Source organism: Rutilus rutilus, assembly GCF_951802725.1.
Source record: "Rutilus rutilus genome assembly, chromosome: 22".
NCBI lineage: Eukaryota > Metazoa > Chordata > Actinopteri > Cypriniformes > Leuciscidae > Rutilus > Rutilus rutilus.
The window spans coordinates 18,477,129-18,499,642 of NC_140227.1; the positions used below are offsets into that span (position 1 = coordinate 18,477,129).

Below are 22,514 nucleotides of genomic sequence, written 5' to 3' on the forward strand. Positions count from 1 at the left end.
CCCTCGTTTTTCCCTGTACTCATTCAATCACAGTTGTGCTTTGACAAGTTGTTTCTAAAAGAGATTTAAATGATTGTATTTGCATCACAGGTGTAGCTCTACTGCAGCATGTGCAGCTCCGTGAGTTCCAGATTCAAATTTCAAACATACATAACTTCATTATTGTTCCTCTATCACTGCATTTTAATGCACTGTCAGTGTTAATAATTAAACAATTTTATGTACCCTACAAGGAAGGGCTCAATGTTGAACAAATTTTTGTACTCTTCACATATATGATTTTTTTTTACATAAAAAGCCATCTGAAGACCCTCCTGGCAATTGATGGATTATAGTGTACTTTATACACTTTATACTATGAGATGACTAGAAAACAAACGACACTTTCGTTCTCTGGTTGTCGTCTTATGCAACAAATTAAAAATAAATGAAAAATGTTTTTATGGCAATGTACTTTAGGTCAGACTACTTCATATCTGTTGCTTCCTGACAATCGGAGCGACTCAGGCATGGGATTCTCCACAGATGGTTCCCTGTCCCTGTGCAAACAACAGCCATAGTGTTTGTGTTTGACAACATCAAGACTTTCCAGGGCACGTAAAGCATTATTTTACCATCACTCTAATAGTTTCCATTATATACTTTCATTAGCTAATAAAATGTCAGTAAATGCTGCTTTCAGAGGAACTGTAGTCATCAGTTTTCCAGCTGTTGGTACTTGCTGTGTACAAACATATCAGTAGGAGGTTAGGCTCTTTCCTTAAATCTTGCACATAGAGGTAAATCTGTTTTTCAGGAAACTTTACAGATTCATTGGCTGAAAAAAAAATAAGTAATTTTGGAGGTTCCATGGGATGGAACCAGAGGACCTTAATGATGGTCTGGGATAATAAACCCTTAAAATATATATAAAACCCTGGAAAGAACAAGCAAAATGCAGAAGCTGTATTGTCTGAGTGTGTAGTATCTACAAACAATTATTGTTCTAGATTTCACCAAAAAAAAAAAAAAAAAAAAAAAGTTTTAAAAGTACTTGAAAAATGAAAATTCTGTCAGTAATTACTCACCCTCATGTTGTTCCAACCCCGTAAGACTTTCATTCATCTTCGGAACACAAAGTAAGATATTTTTGGATGAAATCTGAGAGATGGTTCACTCCTTCATAGGCTGCTAGGTAACTGAAACTTGTCAACCCAGAAAAGTTAGTAAAGACATCGTTAAAATAGTCCAAGTGACGAAAGTGGCTCAACCTTAAGTTTATCACTCGACGAGAAAACTTTTTGTGCGCAAAAACCCCCAAAAATAACGACTTTATTCAACTATTCATTTTCTTCCGTGTGGGCCTCTGATGTGATTTCACGAGAGAGACTGAGATGATGACGCAGATGGGTCTCAATGTAGTGTTTAAAATGGTTCTAAAGTGTGCATTTCCTGGATGTCCGAATCGTGAGAAACCAACGAGAAAACTTAAAAAGTGCCTTACCAATGCCGCAAAATGAATGGCTTACCTTTCACACGTTCCCATCGAATGAACATGAGCATCATCTTCTCAGTTCTCGTGCAAGCGTCGTGGCGCTCTCGTGAACTCACATCAGAGGCCCACATGGAAGAAAATGAATAGTTGAATAAAGTTGTTATTTTGGGGGGGTTTTGCGCACAAAAAGTATTCTCGTCGCGTGATAAACTTAAGGCTGAGCCACTGTAGTCACTGCCTGGGACTATTTTAACAATGTCTTTACTAACTTTTCTGGGCTGGCAGATATCAGTTACCTTGCAGCCTATGGAGGAGTGAGCAAGCTCTCAGATTTCAACAAAAATATCTTAATTTGTGTTCCGAAGATGAACGAAAGTCTTACAGGGTTGGAACAACATGAGGATGAGTAATTATGTGAACTAACCCTTTAAGTATTTTACCCATGATGAATGAAGGCTCAAAGATGCATTAGTCTTCAACACCCAAGAGACATGCCAATGAAAAACAAGACACAGTTGATTTGTGAGGAGAGCAATTTCATGTTTATTTCTAAAATTGAAATAAAACTGAACAACCTCAATATTTAAATAAATCAAAGTCGACACAACAGCCTTTTAAACATCTACAAGCACTTAAGTCTCAATTAAGATCAAGTGATCAAAAAGGGCATAAGTAAACCAATATCAAAAAGTAACTTCAAAAGTTAAACCAATAACTTTTCAAAAAGGTCTCTTCGATATAACGGATAAATAAAATAATGTTAAGAAAAATTAAATAGTCAAAGCCTACTCTCGACCGGTTTCAGCCTCATCCCCGGCTGCAGTCGTGTCCTCATCTCATATAAGAAAAATATGCGATTTAAAACTTCCTTCCAATGCACTTGCATTCACATAAAGTAGCCTTGTTGAAAAGTTTGGGTGAGTAAGGCCAAAAAGCACAAGATATAGTACCTTCAATGACCTGTAGATGACAATATAATTTCTTTTGTAGCAGAAAAAGCTAAATGGTGCACAAAATGTAACAAGTAATTGTATTACTTATCATCAGAAATGTATTGGAGTAAAGAGTACGTATACTTAAAAAAACTAAATTCAAAAATGTAGTCAAGTAGAGAGTAGAATATGCTAATATCTTTGATACTCAGTTAAACTACAAAGTAACCAATAATTACATTTACTCAAATACGTTACACCACTGATTAACAATATGAATCATATGTACCTAAATGTTTTCTTACCCCCCTTTTTGTGATACATTTTTTGCAATATAAGATGCAAGATCTTCCATACTGTCTGGTAATTATACCCATATTGATTAGTATTTATATGATAGTTATATAGTATTGATATTCATTAAATATGAATATTACATTTCAATTTGGACATTAAAAACATAAATGTTACATGTTCCATTAAGAGCACCTAAAAAGATAAATGTAAACATACAAACTTCTCATAAAAGAAAAAAACTTCTCATTAAAAATAAAATCCACAAAAAATTTAACTAGAATGCAATTAATTCATACAAATGGATTCAAAGTATATACATTAACATGTTAAGTTATCTTACTTACTATGTTAAGTTATAAACTACAGAGAATAGTGTTACATACTGTTATGATTATGTTAAACATTTTTTACAACCTAGTAGTGAATTTATTTGAGATTACAAATATATCTGCATCAGCCACGCCTCTCGTACCGTAACGTTCTCCTCTGTGACACTCCAAGTAAGGACCCCAGTCCTCTCTGGGTGAACAGGCTGCTTTGATACGCTGTACAACAAAATACAAGAGATCAAAATGAATGGTGCATGACTAAAGAATACAATGCACCACAGAAATATGCATGTTAATATCTTAATGCCAACAGATAAAAATGTGAACATTCTGCTTTACCTGCCAGGGGCTTCCGCTAGCTTTGCACACGTTCCAGGTTGCAAGAATAGGGATCCAAATGAGGCAAAATGCAGTCATACACCAGCCCAGGGAAAGGCCCCAATCTGGGTATGCAACTGATCCATATGTGGGTGATGTAAAAGTATACAAGGACCATACAAGAATAATCTGCATTAAAAACAACAAAACGTTATTTCAAAAACAACATCAAGTACAATTTATATATAGGTTTGTATATTATATATATATATATATATATATATATATATATATATATATATACACGCGTGTGTGTGTGTGTGTGTGTACTTGTACAACTATCTTTGTGAGGACCAGTTTGAGTTTTAGACCATTGGAGTGAGGACAAAGAGAGTAAAGTGAGGACATTTTGGCCGGTCCTCACTTTCTGAGACCCCTTTAAAGGCCTGTTTGAGGGTCAAGACTTGGTTTTAGGGATACGGTTATAATTAGGTTAAGGGTAGGTTTAAGGTAAGGGTTCGGGTTATGCACTTAGTTGTGATGGGTAAGTTTAGGGTAAGCGGCTAGAGATTGCATTGTGTCAATGAATGTCCTCATAAAGATAGATGTACAAGTGTGTGTGTGTGTGTGTGTGTGTGTGTGAGTGTGAGTGTGAGTGTGTGTGTGTGTGTGTGTGTGTGTGTGTGTGTGTGTGTGTGTGTGTGTGTGTGTGTGTGTGTTTAAAAATTATAAATATAAAGATAAATATATGTTTAAAAATCATGTACATGTACATACAGAAAGAACCACTGGGGTGATAAAGAACCAGCAAGCTCTCCACCATAACCAGAAGAGGGTGCTCTTGGTCCCAATCATCATCTCAATGTCCTTGATGAAACGATTACCACCTGAAAATGTACCTCATGAATTTTAGAAAAGGGTAGAACAATAATTGAAGAATAGTATAACATATTACTAATATATACTTACCATAAAGGATGGATAAACCCAAGACCTCCAGTAATCCAGCAACCAGGATAATCCATCCAGCACAAAATGTGTCCAGTAAATTCACCCAGTATATTCCTGCCTTTCAAAACATAGATTTTAAAAGTACAATTGAGTTCATTTTGGAGTTGGAAAGACTCTCTGAACCTTCAACCTTATCAGTGCTGTTCAGAACAGTTTGCCTACCCCAGTGACGCACGGCAAGCCAAGCAGAAAGAGAACAATGCAGACAGTTGTCGTAACAAGTCCCCGTTTGGACTTCAGAACTTTGGGATAGGCATCTTGAAAGCAAGTGGCGATAACCTCTGTAGACAGATCATGATTCTAATCAAATATTTGAGTACTGATAAAAAAAAAAAAAAAGATTTATTATAAATCTATTCTTTACCTATCAATGCAAACTGGGAGTCGAAGCCAAGGGTAATAAGCATGACGAAGAACAAGATTGACCACAGGGGTGATATGGGCAGCTTAGAGAGGGCATCAGGGTACGCAATGAAGACCAATCCAAAACCTAAAACACAAATTGCAACTTAGCTTCTTGCTAAAACTGTTTTAATTGTTCATCCAAAGATGATAAAGAACCTTTCTATGGAAGCTTGTTTCCACCACAGAATAAAAAATAAAAAAGTTTATATCTTGCAATTATAACTTTATAACTCGCAATTCTGAAAAAAGTCAGAATTGCAAGATGTACGCTTGCAATTGTGAGAAAAAAAATCATAATTGTGAGATAAAAAGTCGCAATTACATTTTGTATTTTTTTATTCCGTGGCGGATACCATACCTTTCAGTCAACAGTTCTTAAAGGAACCATTTTTTTCTTAGTGTGAAGAACATTTTATACTGTTATACTGAGTGTATACTGTTATTTATATATTTTTTGGTTAAACTATGGCTTTCATGACAAATTACTCATTTTATTATTTGCTTTGTATTAAAAATTGTTCTGCAAATACACACTTTTGATTACTTGTTTTTGACTTAAAATGAAAAACAACACTGCATTTACATTTCTGATCTTACCTTCATTTGCAACTTCTGACACTGGTTTCTGATAGACATGCGCCATGTGCCCAAGGATAGAAAAGATGGCGAAACCAGCAAAGATGCTGGTGCCACAGTTTGTAACACACACAATAATGGAGTCTTGGTAGCAGTTGTTGTAAAACTTATTGTAAGAGGACAGAGCCATCAAACCACCCCAAGCAACGGAGAGAGAAAAGAAGATCTGAGTAGCTGCATCCTTCCAAACCTACGATAAAAACAGCCTCGGTTAACTGTACGATTTACAGTATGCGTATTCCGGTACAGTTAGACCATTGTGTTTCGATCTTTACACACCTCAGCATCAGCCAGTTTGGTGAGGTTGGACTTTGAACCGATGTAGAACTCGATGCCGTCTTTCGCTCCCTCCAGAGTTGCACCACGAATTACCAAGATTAAAAGGACGAGGTAAGGGAAAGTAGCTGTGAAATACACCACCTGAAACATATCATTTATGTTCAATTGAATCCAAAATGCTCTTGCCGTCTTAATACAATTTATTGTACAGATACAACTTAATGTTTCTGGGGTGAAACACTAACCTTCCCAGAGGACTTGATGCCTTTGAAGAGAGCTGCTCCAACTAGTATCCAGCCGAGCAGAAGGCAGAGGGCCAGATGCCACACCACTGGCCCCGTCTCATTCATACTGCTAGTGCGCTGAAGAGCCACCTCACTGAGGACCAATAAAATGCTCAATGCACAGACAAGAAAGGAAAACACACAAATATAACAACAAAGAATGCAGAGAATACCAGTTGCATACAACGCATGAATGAATGTACAGTACTGTTGTACTCAGGGATCAGGGCTGTTTGGAACAGGGTTAATTTCTAGGTTATAACAGGGTATCAAACATGTGACATCTGAAAGTTTGCCCTCGTGACATGGACCCATTGACTCTATCAATCAAGACTAATGATTAAAACATGCTGAGGTTTAGATCATTTTTAAAAAAAAAAGTTTTTTTTTTAAGTCTCATGCTCACCAAGAATGCATTTACTTGATAAAAAATACAGTAAAAACAGTAGTATTGTGAAATATATTTCAAAAATATTTTCAGCAGCTGATCCTTCAGAAATCATTCTGATTTGGTGCACAGGAAACATTTCTTTTTATTATTATCAATGTTATCAAACCAGTTGTGCTGCTTGATGTTTCTGTGGAAACCATGGTATATATTTTTTCAGGCTTAATAAATGTAATGTAAATGTAAAATAAATGTATCAAATCTTTCGTAAAATTATAAATGTCTTTACTGTCACTTGTCCTTGCTGAATGAAAGTATTACTATCTTTAACTTTTGAACAGTATTGTATAGTTACCGTTACCATTAACATTATACAATTATTAAAATATTATAAATGATTCTAAAATCAGATAAATGTGTTGGGTGGTGTTATGTTTAAACCAAACATTTGACACTTTTTACACTTACACTTTTGTGTTTGTGGCTTCCATCTGACTGCCTTGTAAACATCAAAAGGCAAGATAAACCACCTAAACTTCCTGTTTCAACAGGAAATAATTCAGAACAGGAGAAACTACACACCGCAAGTCTTTAGTGATGTGCCAACTGAACTGACACAACCCAAAACAGGGTTAGTCACAAATGTAGGATCTATTTTGAGATATTAAACATGTCTGTGTTTTATCCAAGAACGTGGGAAGAAATGAAAACCGTGCCAACAAACTCTGGTTTCACTGACAAGCAGGTATTGTATAAAAACAAATGTCAACTTACTCCCAGTATTTCTCGCTGAGGCTCTGGCCTGCTGAGAAATCATCCTGGCAGGTTTGATTCTCAGCAGTCACATTCAGTGCTGCAGCAGAAACGTTGTAGGCAGTTGAAATGAAACATAAGATATAAACAACAATTTACTGCACTATTATTTGATTGTACAGTATCTTGATAAATAAATACTTTGAACATGCGAGACGGTAGTTAGATCTAAACTAGTTATGTTTATAAACTCTTATCTTTAAGCACAGAGCTGTAGGGAAGTTCCCATCAGAGAAATTTGTCACAGGGTTAAGTGCGAAAAGCCCATATCCCTTAAAAAGCCAGTTCATCTGGAAAAATCCAAATACTTTCATTATCTAAGCAGAAAGTCATGGTATGTCTGACACAGCAACATTGGCCTCTTTAGAGGAGAAGCAGTATAACAAACCTGTTGAGTTGCAGTTGTTGACACTCCAGGGGAGAGGATATTGAAAAGATGCAAACAGGTAGTAGATACTGTATGCAATGATCACATTATAGTAGATTGCCACAAAAGTGCTAACCAGCATCATTGTGATGCCAACACCTACAAAAGATCACATGAAAAGATACGTTTAAGGTATAAATGACACATTTGAATCCATTTGTTTAAATAAGCATGAACTTGATTTGCACCTGTTGGGTTTTTAAGTGTCTGCAAACCTCCTTAAACATTAATGTGAAAGTCCTGAGGGCATATGTAAGTATGCAATCTTCATTTTAACTGTGTCAGCAGAGTATTTGTCCTTAGTATGTCTCAAGGTTGGTTTAATACATTTACAAATTAGCCCTGAGGCATTTACCAGATTAGTGGACCTCAAAATATGGTAAAAAGTCCACCTAAATCTTTGGTGCATATCTAAGAAACCACCTCTCCAGCTTCTAGATCTACCAATGTTAATTCTGTCATCATTTAGAAGATATTTTGAAGAATATGGGTAACCAAACAGTTGATGGGCCCCATTGACCTCAATAGCATGGAGGGGGAAAATACTATGGAAGTCAATGGAGTCCCATCAACTGTTTGGTTACAAACATTCTTCAAAATATCTTCTTTTGTGTTCAGCAGAAGAAAGAAATTCATACAGATTTGGAACAACATGAGCGTGAGTAAATGATGATGGTATTTTCCTTTTTGGGTGAACTATCCCTTTAAGGTTGAATTTAAAGTGCCCCTATTATGGTTTTTCGAATATTCCCTTTCATGCCGTGTTTAATATAGCTGTCTGCAAAGTTGTTAAGTTGAAAGCGCACGATAAATAAAGTTGTCTCTCAAAAGAAAGAATAGACCCTGAACCGCCTAAATGAGTCGTCAGGAATTCGAATCCCAATCAGTTAAGGCTACACGTCACTAGAAAAGACATTTGCATAATGCCGTCGCGAACAACTTGACCCGCCCCTTCAACGCAAGATTCGCAAAATGCTTGTTCTTGAAAGATGGGTCAGTACTAGAGGTCTGCACGGGCTTTAAACTGAAGCCCGAACCCAGTCCGTACCCGAAATCATTTAACCCAACTCGATCTGACCCGACCATTACGGTTACATTTTAAGCCCGAAACCGACCCGAACCCGAGGCTGTTTATTAAATATTAACCCGAACCTGACCCTGATTTTTTTGGGACCCGTCGGGCTCGGGTCGGGTAGCAGACCTCTAGTCAGTACCCAGTTTAATTTGGACCATCTTGCTCCTCAGAATCACAACCTGTAAGTATGATTAATTATTAGGGGTGGAACGGTTAACAGGTTTGTATCACGGCTCTGTGGTCACAGTTTTCGGTTAGATTTTTTTCATTTTTAACACTTTAGAAATACCATACATCAGCATAAAATATATAGCCTTATAATCTACCATTTCCAGTATTTAAAAAAGTTATTCTCAAGGTCATGAAAGAATGAGGCAGCTTGATCTTACGAATAGATACATTTTTGTGACACTGATAATCATAAATTAAATCTGTGAGATTCTGATTCAGCAAGAAGGGAGATGTTGTTCATTTCAACAGGCTTTTCATTTATTTGTAAAAAGGTTTTCAACTGTTGGCCTTTCAAATTGTAGCTGAGAACAAAAAGAATTGGAAGAATAGGCTTTCTTGTCACGGTCAGTGCCTACATTTATTACAGTGTTGTTAACTTTGTGGTGGCTCTTACAAAAAATGAATCTTTAAATGAAGAAAAGTAACTTAAGGCTGTAGATTTTCATGGTGACATTTAGGCAAAGGCCACCAACATAAAAATAAACATAAGATCAACCAGCATAATAATTTCATTTCTTTAAAATAAACTCAACCACTTGAAATGAAAGTGCAGTATTTGAAAGAAAACCAAACAAATAAATAGTATGGATTTTGTATCACAAGTCAATGTGCCACTGTGTTATGTAATGTAAATAAATTGCACACTGCACTGTTTCAAAACAACATTGCTCTGTTAACTCTACATTCATGTTCTTTTGCAAGAAGATTAGTATGTCCACGTTTTCTGCTGAGAGACGAGACCAGCTTGCAGTGACAATATCCCCTGCTGTGAAGAAAATTCTCTCACTTGGTAGTGTGGAAGTGTTCCCATTAGCATAGCAACACGTCTAAGGCGGTTTTATCCACCATTTTCTTACCGCCATTGTCATCATATCTAGCACTAAATCCAAAATGATCCCACACATTAGACCGAAACGATACTGTCGGACACTCCTAACATTTGCCTACATGCCAAATTCTAAATAAAAAAAAACGTTACGCTGTGCGGACCCGAACAATACACACCGTGTCTTGAACCGTGACAAGTGAATTGAATGGTTCGGATTTTTTCATGAACCGTTCCACCCCCTTTAATTATTGACTGTAGTTTTGTGTTTTATATTGTGTAGGTCTTCGGCTAACTGGCTAACTCACGTTTTGACTGTCTTACTGAAATAGTTCTGCTAAGCAGCTGTGGGCCACTATTACCTAAAATGGTGTCTTTTAATGCAGATTATCTGTTGTTCTTACTACTTTGAGTAGAGATAAAGGATGGAGCAAGATTTGTTTTACAAACTTTAATGTTACATTAATCATTTACGTTAGTAACGTTAATGCTGATGGTGAGGAATTGTTGCAACATCTGTACCTAAACGGCGTATCACTGAGAAATGTCCTGCTCAAGTCGTCCTTGCGATGGAGGTTTGAGTTGAATAACTAGTTCTTCCAATGTTTCACATCGGACTCGCGCTCAGATTTATTCAGTATGGTCAAATCAACGCTATCGTTACTGTCTTTACAGTATACACAATCGCTAAGGATTGAGGAAGCCTCCGGAGCTAAAGTTCAGTTACAGTTTGGTAATGTGTGTTTTGTTTTGGACTCGTGCTGTACGCAGCAGACCAATCACAACAGACTGGGCCATCTGGCCAATCAGAGCAGAATAGGCTCTCGGAAAGGAGGGATTTAGAGAGACTGACAAGTCGTTTGAGAATCATTGAAAAATGTGGTTATGTGCAATGTATATTAACCCTAAAACTGGCAATGTGATCTGGGTGTAACAGTTTTTGTCGTCTTTTTTAGGGCGTAAGAATTATTTTTTCATCAAATCCTTTTATCATTTATCACAGCCTGGTCTGTCTTGAGTATGCTGGTCACATGATTTGTTTAAAAAAATTGATTAATTAGTCAGCCTGACCTAAATCCAACATGGCTGCCAGTGGTGCAGGACATTCAGATTTTGAGATAAGTAAATATGTATTAAACTTACTTTACTTTTGAAAAAATAATACTAACACTGCTAAGATTAATTATGAACATTGTCTTAAGGTGCTGAAAAAGAAAATTTATAAAAATGTTGTTCATGTTGTTATTTAGCACGTTTTGAAATATATGTTACACCTGAGTCACATTGCCACTTTTGGGTATAAAAAAGGGATTAACTTTGTATTCATTTTTGCAACAATCTTTGTATTCTGAGGGTTTTTTTTTTTTTTTTTTTACAAATTATAAAATTTACAGGTTAAACTGATACAGCCTGTCTGTCTTGAGTATGCTGGTCACATGATTTGCTTCAAGTTATCTGTGATCAATTAGTCAGCCTGATCTAAATCCAACTCTTTTTTTTTTTTTACAATTTTTATGGTAACGCAAGGTCCGATTTCAGAACGGTTTTCACAGGCTGAATCTTGAGTTTGTAAGCTTTCCAATGATATATAATATGTCAACAGTATATGAGTTGAAGTATAGGATATAATTGTTTTAAACATGCAATGGCAGTTACAGTTACAGATTTGGTCCTTTTTTTATACCCTAAACAGGCAATGTGATCTCGGAGTCACAACTCATAAAATACAAAATACATAACATTTTTCAAAATTTCTTTTGGATATGATTTACTTAAGATGATTTACTAAAAAATGACATGAAATTATTTGTTGCTTATCATTTTCTACTCTTGCCTGTTTAAGGGTTAAGAGAAAATGAAAGTGTTTTTTGACCTTTGATGCATGTAAACCTGTTGTAGGAGACCTCCGAAACAAAATTAGGAACCTTTAAAGTAGCTTAATAGGGGCACTTTAAGTGCTCATATGTTACCTTGCAGTATGGGCACAGCTTTCCACACATTGATTGGGCCTTGGCTGCAGAACTGTCCAAAAGAGCTCTCCATAAAGAACAAGGGAAGGCCAGCAACAGCTAACATGATAGTGTAGGGGATGAGGAAAGCCCCTAGAAATGTAAAGGACATGCAGTATTCAAACACAGAGAGAAATATAAGAGACATTTGTGTCTATCTATCTATTGAAAAATCTATCTTTTAAACTCACTAAACTAAAACATAAAACTATTTAAAACTTCAAGCTGTTAAAACTACCTTAAATTTTCTGGTCTAGCTTTCTCAAGCCAACTTCAAAGTTTGTTTACGAACTTTACTCATCTAGTTTCATTTATCACGCACTGATTGTGGAAAATCATTTTCAAAAGTTACTTACCTCCCCCATGTTTGTAAGCCAAATAGGGAAATCTCCACACATTTCCAAGACCAACTGCATAGCCGATCATAGAGAGCATGTACTCTCGTTTGCTACTCCAGTTTCCCCTGTCAGTGTTCTCATCTTCATGCCCAGCATGAGGATCTGGGTTGTTAGACCCATCTTTATCCTGCAAAAAAAAAAAAATCTTCAGTTGGTCTTGCTTTACAATTTTCACATTTTCTATCATTATTATCAAAACATTCCAATAAATGTATACCTTCTCGACTGCAACTGAGTTTTTGAAAAGCACTCCTGTAATGTTGTTCAAGTTGTATTTACTCATTCTTCATCAGTCTCAAGAGCGGCAGCTAAAGTGATTAGATACACCTGACCGAGTGAACTTGAGGAAAAGCTGTGCCTAAATGGTAGTCTTATATAGGTGACATACACCCCTCCCCACTTCCTTTTAACATGACTAAACATCACACGTGGTGTGTTCATCACAGTTCAGCACACATTACTGATTATAATCTCGTCTGTCTGAAATATTGAACTTTAAATCAATATTTTAAATTGTATCAGGATTTATTAATAAAGTTGTTTGGAAGAGTTAAATATTCTTGAGTGTGTAAATATAATAGTATATGTAGAATATTATACAGTACAGATTGTTTTCTCTTTTTTACATAGGAAGAACTGGGCTAATTTAGTCACATAGTGTCAAGTAAGAGTCAGAATAAGCTACTAATGACTAAACCAAGGCCCCTGATAAACTACACTTACTCCATCAGAAAGGGGACTTGTCATAACAGCATGAACGTCAACTGTTCATGATTCAACAAGGTTTAGATATGTATGACATATTCATATATATTTAGCGAGATCACTTCCATGCAATTTTGTTAGTCAACATATAGGCAAGGCTGCTATTCAGGGAATGTCAGGGAAGCAAGATTGGCTTTATTAATATAAAACATGTTTTGGTGTGGTTTTACAGAGCAATACACTGTAAAAAAAAAATTATATGATCAATAAGTTATGTTTTTATATTGCTTTAACTCATCAAAATAAGTTTGTCAAAAATGTTATGTTATACAAGATTCACCAATTCAACAAAGTCAGTTCAATGTGATTTAATTTGAAATTACTTAAATATCCAAGTTGATTGTACTTAAAAAAAAAAATCCATAGAAGTAACCTGTGTGTTTGATGGTTATGTTTTGATTGTGTGCCAATCCTTAGAAGAAATTGTATCATAAAGCACAAGAAAAGATTCCAGGAATTAAATGAATCCACTTCCCTGTTTTTTTTTTTTTTTTTGTCCCTGTCATTATTGACATTCCACAGACCCTCAATGGCTGGACACTGAGGGATGGAGAGCAAACATAAGATCTTTGTATCAAGCCTGAAAAGAAAGCACAACCCTGAAATGATCAGGCAACTTATTAACTCAACACCCTCAACATTTCTACCGGTTTGAACATCTCACCACCTGTATTTAAGCCTTATAAATCACTGTAATTTTGTTAAGCGTCAGATTATAGTATGGTTTGCTGATTTGTGAGCCACTTGTGAGATAGGTCATGCGTTATCTGCCGCAGCATGATGTTATTGCCCAGAAGTGTTTTGACTGTCATTAAAGTGCTTATCGGGTAGTTACAGTTAAAAGAAACAAACACCCCCCTTAAAGACTGTGCCTGTTTCAGAGGAAACATGTTATCATATTCTAAGAGTTAAAATAAAGTCACTGGAATGAGAGTGAGCACCTAAAATAGTGCTTGTGGTCAGAGAGGCATTAATATTACAAATCAGTTCATTTGACAAATGTGCTGTAATTTCAAGTGTTCGGGGAGCTGTGCAAGGTAATGTCATGTTATGTCGTTGAAACTTTTTTGTTTTTTTTGTTTACTATCTCTAACAAGTCATTGGTTGTCAAAGTTAGACAGTATCTTGCTGAGTTTCCAGTGTGCAGTGACTTTGATAAAAAGAAAGAAAGCTATAATCTAAAAATAGGGTGTTTTTGTAGGGTTTTGGGAGTATAACGGTACAAATGAAGACTGTGAGTCATCTGAATACATCACATTCGAACTGGTGTGGGATTGCATACTCCCTATTACACACTAGACAATCTGATGTCATTGTCCTATTGTCACAAACACATGGTAACTCAAACAAAACAACATCATTAAGCCCACTACATTCTCAAATATGTGTAATGTGACAATAATTCCCAATGACCTGCAGGCTAGTAACACATGACTTGCAAATTGAATTACATTAATATGTGACTAATTCATTGCATAAAGCACAAAAGCCACATTCTCCTGTCAGTTTTCTCTGAAGGTTACTTCCTTGATTCGGGCCTAAATTTGTCTAAATGTTCTGCAAGCAGGAATACTCCATCAACATTTCAAAGATGTGTCAGTATAATTAAGATTAATAGCAATAAAATTATATTTAGAAATGAATAAGAAAAAAAATCTATCTAATGAATGTTGAACTTGAATGGTGTCTTATGGGTAACGTGTGTTATAGTCTATATCAGTATCAGACAAAGTAAATTAGCAGTTTGTGAGCTGCAATTTATTCAACAGAAATATTAGGCCAATTTAGATATTAAGATATAAAAGTTGGTACAGAGAACTAGTGAAATACGTGTATTAAACTCACATCACAACATTTAAAACATCATAATATGCTTTATTGAGCCACACGAAAGGTCTGAAAGCATGTTTAAACACCAGGACCTCAGTCATTTTTTAAATTTCACATGCAATATATTTGCTCTTAAAACAACAATTCAAAGTTTTGTCTTTCCCCTCTTTCAGATGTGAATAGTGGAGAGTAGGGGTGTGCAAAGCAGCCGGTATTTGTATCTGTATTTGTATTTGTTGAGAGGGGAAAAGTATTTGTATTTGTATTTGTATTCGAGTAAATTTCAAAATAGGTGTAAAAATCCATTTTTTTGCGTTACACTTCTAATTTACGTTATAGTGTAAGTATTCTTTAATTATATCCATTATAATAATTATGGATATGCAATATTGGTTGATGTTTTTCCATAAATCCAGCAATGAACATGTAACAAGGAACGTCATTGAAAAGAAAATAACATAACAGCCATTACCTACGTTAATGTTACTCTGTCAACAGCCTATTGTCTAAATTACCAAGCTAACAGAGCTACTAGTGTTGTCACGGTGCCAAAATTTCAGTATTCGGTACCAATACCTGTGAAAATCCACGGTTCTCGGTAACAATTTCGGTAAAGCTTAATTTAGATTAAATTTACATATATTAAAGTTTATATCACGGTTACAAAGATGGAAACTGTAGTATTAAAAACACTACATTAATATTACATTTGTTAGATAACAATAGATAAAATGACCTAACAATAAACAATAGTTAGGCTATATACTGTCGCAATTATTCTCCTTGGGGTTCATTTAAAAATACATTTTTAAAATCAAAAGTTAACATTATTTATGTTAACATTATTTAATGCACAATGAATGAAGTGAACAAACATGACCAATCAAGTGTTTGTATTAAATAACATTCACAAACATTAATTAATGTTGTAAAAATATATTGTTCACTCAATGTGTTGATGTTAGATGCGCATTAAGTAATGTTAATGAATGGTATCTTATTGTAGTGTTACCAAACAGGAGATAAAACATGTTTTATTTGACTTGACTGTACTTATATTTAATCCAAAACTGCATTCATATTTAATTTTAAAAGAGCTTTTTAAACCTGCTAAGAGTTATCTAGCCAAGAATAAGCCTAGAACTGCTTTTCTGACGGACTGATATTAATGACAAAATGACGGCTTTTTTATTTCATTTCTCATCTCCATAAATATATCTAAAGCTAATGCAAGGGCTAGAAATCAATTAATTCTTTGCTGATACTTCGTAATCATGAAGAGCGCAGTTCGCACGCTTTCTCCTTTCCACAAGCGCTTGCCCTCCCGTGGCGTCTGTCGTTGCTATGCAGCGCGCCGCTCGCTTCTATTATAAGCGCGCTTGCCGCGCGCCTACATTTGAAATCTGCACGCGCAAAAAACGCGCTATGTGAACTACCCCTTATGACAACGTGACATTAGCCTAATCCAAAATATTTCAGCCACCACATCAGCAGCACCGCCGGTCGCCATGTCTCATGAGGAAACGCAGCTTTTTGATATAAAGTTTTTCTTGTTCCCGAATACAAATATTTTTAAAAGTATTTGTTCGAAATAAGTATTCGTAAAAAACACATTATTTGTGCTTTCCGAATACCGTATTCGGGTTCGGCTCCACCCCTAGTGGAGAGATTACTGATTTAAAAGGTTTTTCTTTACTTTTATTATGATGATATCATATCAGGTAAAACATTACAGAACAAGTCAGATAGATGGAGTCAAGTAAGATGTTTCTGTTCTCAGATCTGTTCTTCTGTAGAATAAATACTCACAGCATTGTTCAAACTCCTTTCCTGAAGAGACATGAATCCAGGTTGCACAAACCTAAAGTAAATCAAATGTGCATCAAGCAAAATAGCAAACTGTAATGTTGATTTTAGCGCTGCCAATAGTGTCATCTAACCAACATAAAAGCATATTAGAATGGCAATGTGGCTTTTGATTGGCTTCACATACCTTTACAAAGGATCTCCATTTCCTATCTAAATCTCTCAATTTCCCTTTTTCCCCCATTTCTGTTTTTGTACCTCTCTCTAAGTCCACAGGAAATTAGATTCCTCTCATACAAAATCCCACGGCACTCTAACTGTCCCTACTATACAAATGTACATCAATGCTATGTTATGCCACTTTGAGATAATAATGTTGGAGGGGAAACAAAAGAGCCCCCTGCTGATTGGTCAGTGCCATTACACAGCGATATCAGAGGCCAGACGAAGGCACAGGGCAGCTTCAGAGGGCATTTCTTCAGGACTGATCTCATTTCCTTCCAGCCTTAAGACTTTCAGCTTGGAGAAGTTCATAACATCCACCACACTGCAGAAACTGCCCAATGAGAACTCTGAAACGAAAGAAAACCACTCAAGTTTTAAATACAATTTCAACATTTCTGTCATGGGAACAGTCATTGGATGAAAATAGATAAGACTGTTACATGGCAAGGAATAATTTTCTTAATCAGTATTTTTTATTTTTATTAAATCAAAGTCTAGCCTTAAAAATATCTAACATCCTTAAATAGCCTAAGATAAATTTGCACAAGAAAAATAATTTCAGAGAATATATCATTTTAAATCATTACTTATTTATTTATTGTATTTTTTACCCCCCCCCCCCCCCCCCCCCCCCAAAAAAACATTAAAAAAGTCGCGGAAACGACTAAAACCGCTGTATTCTGCTGCCAGGCCATTAGATGGCGATGAAACACTATAGACTGAACACGTAATACGCATGTGCATGACGTCATCATCTTCAGACCGTTTTTAAAAAATTGCACTTTGAAACCTGTTTTTTAAAACTTTTCGTTTTCAGGCACCCAAAATGTCGTTGTCGTGTAAACGAACAGCCAAAATGCTTTAAAAGTGTTATGCTTTTAGTTAAAAACGGTGTCGTGTAAACAGCCCCTCAGTCTTAGTTTCATATATAACCATTGTCTGTTTTGCCTGAGTTCTAGTCATCTTCGGATGAGACGTAAAACCGAGGTCCTGACTCTCTGTGGTCATTAAAAATCCCAGGATGTCCTTCGAAAAAGTGTAGGGGTGTAATCCCGGCATCCAGGCCAAATCTGCCCCTTGGCCTCTGTCCATCATGGCCTCCTAATCATCCCCATACACTGATTGGCTTCATCACTGTCTCCTCTCCACCAGTAAGCTGGTGTGTGGTGGGCGTTCTGGCGCAATATGGCTGCCGTCGCATCATCCAAGTGGATGCTGCACATTGGTGGTGGTTGAGGAGATTCCCCCCTTCCATATGTAAAGCGCTTTGAGGTCTCAGAAAAAGCGCTATATAAATGTAACGAATTATTATTAATTATTATTATCTATTGTCATGGTTTCTAATTAGTCCTCACCTGTTCCCTGTTCTGTTAATCATCATCCTCTGTGTTTTTAAGGGTGTGTTTCAATCAGCTCCATCAGTTAAGTAGTCAGGGCACTAATCAGGGAGTCGGCTATTATAAGGGCTGTCTCAATCACAAAATCCTTTCAGTGCACTGGAACGTTCGTTCCCTAAAAAAACCCACAATGCACCGCAGAGACCAGAAATTACGTCACATTTCTGAAGTGTGAAACATAAAACGCACGTTTGGTAGTGAACACATCTAGTTAATATTTATAACTAATATTCAGTTGAAATGTTGCAAGGATATGTAACAGAACAATGTGTTTAAAAGGCATAAAAAAATAATATAAAAGAATATATAGGTCCTGCCTGTTGTTGATTAATACCAGCGGTAACGGTCTACAACGTTGTATGTAGTCATGTCGCCGGAAATTGAGTAATCACTGTCCCAATGTGTAGTGAACCAGGGTCCTTACCAGTGCCCAGATTTTATTCACGAGCTTGTGAGCTGATTGAGACGCACCCTAAGATTTCTGTCTTCCTCAGTTCTTGTCAAGATGGTCTTTTGTTAATGTTACATGGATTGTAGTGTTTTAGTTCCAAAGAGCTATTAAAAAGTTGTATCTCACACATCGTCTTTGGATTATCTATACAAGCCACTCCTGGCAAAAGGTTAGTCCAGTCATGAAATATTATCCAATTATATTTCATTAAAAAAATAAAACAACAGTAATTCTAACAAATAAGGCTTTGATCTGACCTTTGATCTGATTGGCCTGAAGATAGAGATGTTGCAGACTGGTACTAACAACCGGAATCCTCTCCAACTTGTTGAAGGACAAATCCAGCTCCACCAGACCGCTGTTGTTAAAGGTGTTTTGGGGGATGCCTTTGTTTGTGAGCTCATTGTGAGAAATACGGAAATACTGCAGGTTGGTGAACTGGCTGAGGAAGTTCACTGGAACTGCTTCGATAGAATTGGACTCTAGGTAGAGCTGGTGGAGCATCTCAGGAAGACCATTTGGAACCTTCTTGAGCTGGTTACTGCTCACATCCAGCAGAGTTAACGACTTAAGACCTTTCAGGCCACCACCAATATCCTGGAGGCCATTGTTATGGAGCAAAAGTATGGTCAAATTCTCCATGCCCTCAAAAGCGTTGGGGGCCAACTTGGCAATTGTATTGTGATTAAGGCGAAGGTCACGTATTGAGCGAGGTAAGTTGGACGGCACCTCGGTTAGGTTGTTGCTGTTCAGGTAGAGGCGATCCAAGTTCGCCAGTTTAGCAAACGCTTGCTTGCCCACTGAGTTAATATGGTTCTCATGCAACATAACCCACACAAGGTTGGTGGCATTTTCAAAAGCATTATCTGGGACAGAGGTGATCTGATTGTGCTGTAGGTACAAATACTTCATACGGGATGGGATGTAGGGCATTTGTTTAATGTTGCGGTTGTCGCAGTACATGGCAATTGGGAAGGTTGGAGGACAGTCGCACTCCTCGGGACATTCTCCCCCGGTGTTGTCGGCCTGCAGAGAGGCGTAACCACGGCTGTGCAGAGAAGAAAGCCATTGGAAGGGATCTCTGTCCTGAGCCAACGTGAACTTCAGGAGTCCCAACAGCAAGAGAGCGACTAGCCGCATTGTCACAGAAACGAGAGACTCGACAGCTGCAGAGAGAAAGAACATTTTAATATTTGTAGGATTCAATAAAATGATTACATACTTAATTGTTGGCAACCCCGTTGTGAAACCAGCCGCAGATGGATTGCTGGTTTAAGCTGGTCCAGCTGGCCTCCCAGCCCAGATAAGCTGATAGTCAGCTGGTTTAGCTGGGTGCTCTGCTGAAAAAAATAGTTATAGCTGGTCTTCCAACATATATAGTCTGGCTAGTTTAAAAGGAGTTTTGGGCATTGTCTGACCATCTTAACCAGCAAATAGACCAGATTGGCCATAAACAGCTGAATACCAGTTTGGACAGGATTAGAGACCAGTTTAAAACAGCTAAGACCATCTTATGCCCCATCCACACTACTGCGTTTTCGTTTAAAAACGGAGACCTTTTGCTACGTTTGCACCTCCCGTCCAGACTAAAACGGCAAAAACAGAGACTCAAAACGGAGAAGTTTAGAAACGCTGCCGACCCGTTTTTCGTTTTGAATCTCCGGAGGGCGTTTTAGTGAAGACGGGTCAAAACGGAGGACTTTAGAAACGATGACGTAGTAGAGGCTCACGCTCGGCTCTATGATTGGGTGTCATCAGTCATGGCGTATATCTTTGCTAGCAGCTGTTGTGCAAGTAAATTCTGCATTTTACAATGCTATAACTGCCTACATGCACCGGAGGCAAGCTATTATTCGAGCGATCTGTGACAATTCCCGTGTGCAGCGGCGGTATCGACCGTACATGGAGCGTCGGTTTTGGGTTAACCCGGGAAGAACCAGCGCATGGTGGGATAATTTTATCAATGAAGTTGTGTTTACACCGGCACGCGCATGCCCAGTGTTGGTGAATGGTCACGTGATCCGCGTTTTCAGTCGTTTTAATGTGGACGGAGATCAATTCTAATACGCAGCTAAACCGCTGGTGTGGACGGAGATCGTATTCGTTTTAATTCTCCGTTTCTAAACTAAAACGCAGTAGTGTGGATGGGGCCTTAGAATGATTTAAACAGTTTTTTTTACTTGGCTTCCGGATTGTCTAGCTGACAAGTGCCGAAAATCCATCTAAAACGAAAAAAAAATTATTAGGCTTAATGACTAAAACCCTATAAAAGCAGAAAATTAGTTTAGGCTTCTTTAAAACAGTTTTGCAGCAGGGAAAAATGTTAAGATCAAAAAAGAAAATGTGGTAACACTTTAGATTAGGGAACAATGATCACTATTAACTACGACTTTTGCCTTAATAAACTTCTAATTACTGTTTATTAATAGTTAGTAAGGTAGTTGTTAAATTTAGGTATTGGGTAGGATTAAGGGATGTAGAATATGGTCATGCAGAATAAAGCAATAATATGTGCTTTATAAGTGAATAATAAAAAGCCAATATTATTGTAACATGCATGCTAATAAGCAACTAGTTAATAGTGAGAATTGAAACCTTAACTAAAGTGTTACCGAAAATGTAGATAAAAAGAAGATACAGAAATGATTGCACCCCAGACAAAAATGATTAATTGTGCATGATAAACCTGAAGAATAGTGGCTATACTATCCAAAATGTGACAAAATATTCCAGTCAGTAGTGAAGGGGAAAAAATGAAAACCATGAGAACAACAGCAAACATTTAAACCTATTCCGCAAAGAACACGCTCAAGAACAAACAGTAACACACAACCTGAATTCAGCTCCTGTGAGCTTAATCCACTCAGTACCAAATCCAAAGAGGAACATTTCAACAAGTCTCCATTGATGCAGAGATGCAAAATAAGACAAGTAAAAATAAATAAATAAATCTTGCACTAACAAGTTGGCAGTAGCAAACAGCATCACACCTACCTGATCAACAAAGGCACTGCCTTCTCTTTGTCTCACTGTGAGTCCCTGTAGCAATATGGAGTGAGTTTGGCAAAGATTGCAAATACCCCTTCTCCCCTACAAGCTTTTTTGCCTCCACCCTCCGAAGCCCCCTCTCAAACCCTGTCCAATTACAGAAGACTTGCCTTTTCCATCCCAAGTCCATTTTTTTTTTCACCAGTTTTGAGTGGCTGGTCTCGATCACTCCCAGCTGTGGAACATGTAGGGACATCTGCTTCTGCATACATCAAGCTTTTCTCATTAAGGAGAATGCGGCCCTCACGGCGAGACTGACCAAACTATCAACAGTGCACGAGGGAGCTGTATACAACTATGCAGACTCTTTCTACCTCTGAGCCGCCCAAGAGGCACAACAGACATTATCAGTTCAGATTCAAAAAAGAAACATATTCATCACATTTTCCTCAGATGCAGACTTACTGACTCAAGTTATTTAGCAGAAAAGAAGTGGCCATGCTAACATTGCGGCCAAAAACATTCATCTGCCATTCAATCTCTTGTGTGTTTCATATCTTTTTGTGTTTCATATCTTCAGGCACTCATCCTGTGGAATGTCAGGTCCTCCATCTCTTGAGAGGCCTCTCTTTTTGTGGTCTTTGATGGCTGGTTACAGCCAGCTGGTTTTTGGTAAGAAAGTAGATCTGTGGCGTGCTAGAGTTGCTGTGCTTTGGCCAGACAGCTTCAGGCCTGAATATACCATCACAACCACAGGTCTTGAGGGATTCTCCATTTTTATTTACTGTTTGAAGGGATGGAGAACGTGAAAAACCATAGGTGTGGAAAGGTAGTGAGAATTGAAAATGTTTTGGGTAGTTCTCGTATAACTAGTTTGGTTTAATGTACCAATGAGTCAAAACATTTTCAAAATCATTGTC

General features: G+C 37.2%; 2 protein-coding genes across 2 annotated transcripts; both read right to left on the reverse strand.

Moving 5' to 3' along the window:
* Nucleotides 1–1,993: 1,993 nt before the first annotated feature.
* slc6a14 (solute carrier family 6 member 14) lies at nt 1,994–12,506 on the reverse strand. Its single transcript, XM_084396002.1, has 14 exons — nt 12,350–12,506; nt 12,091–12,259; nt 11,696–11,827; nt 7,555–7,692; nt 7,128–7,206; nt 5,927–6,059; nt 5,682–5,822; nt 5,364–5,592; nt 4,726–4,851; nt 4,524–4,642; nt 4,320–4,419; nt 4,128–4,237; nt 3,372–3,539; nt 1,994–3,248 (listed from the first exon to the last, which is right to left on the reverse strand). Exons 1-14 carry the CDS (start codon nt 12,413–12,415, stop codon nt 3,111–3,113), a joined length of 1,848 nt encoding a protein of 615 aa, XP_084252128.1. The 5' UTR covers nt 12,416–12,506; the 3' UTR covers nt 1,994–3,110.
* A 4,030-nt stretch (nt 12,507–16,536) lies between these two features.
* Nucleotides 16,537–21,672, reverse strand: fmoda (fibromodulin a). The gene is made up of 3 exons (XM_084394432.1): nt 21,601–21,672; nt 18,864–19,772; nt 16,537–17,105 (listed from the first exon to the last, which is right to left on the reverse strand). Exons 2-3 carry the CDS (start codon nt 19,744–19,746, stop codon nt 16,954–16,956), a joined length of 1,035 nt encoding a protein of 344 aa, XP_084250558.1. The 5' UTR covers nt 19,747–19,772; nt 21,601–21,672; the 3' UTR covers nt 16,537–16,953.
* Between the last annotated feature and the right edge of the window lie 842 nt (nt 21,673–22,514).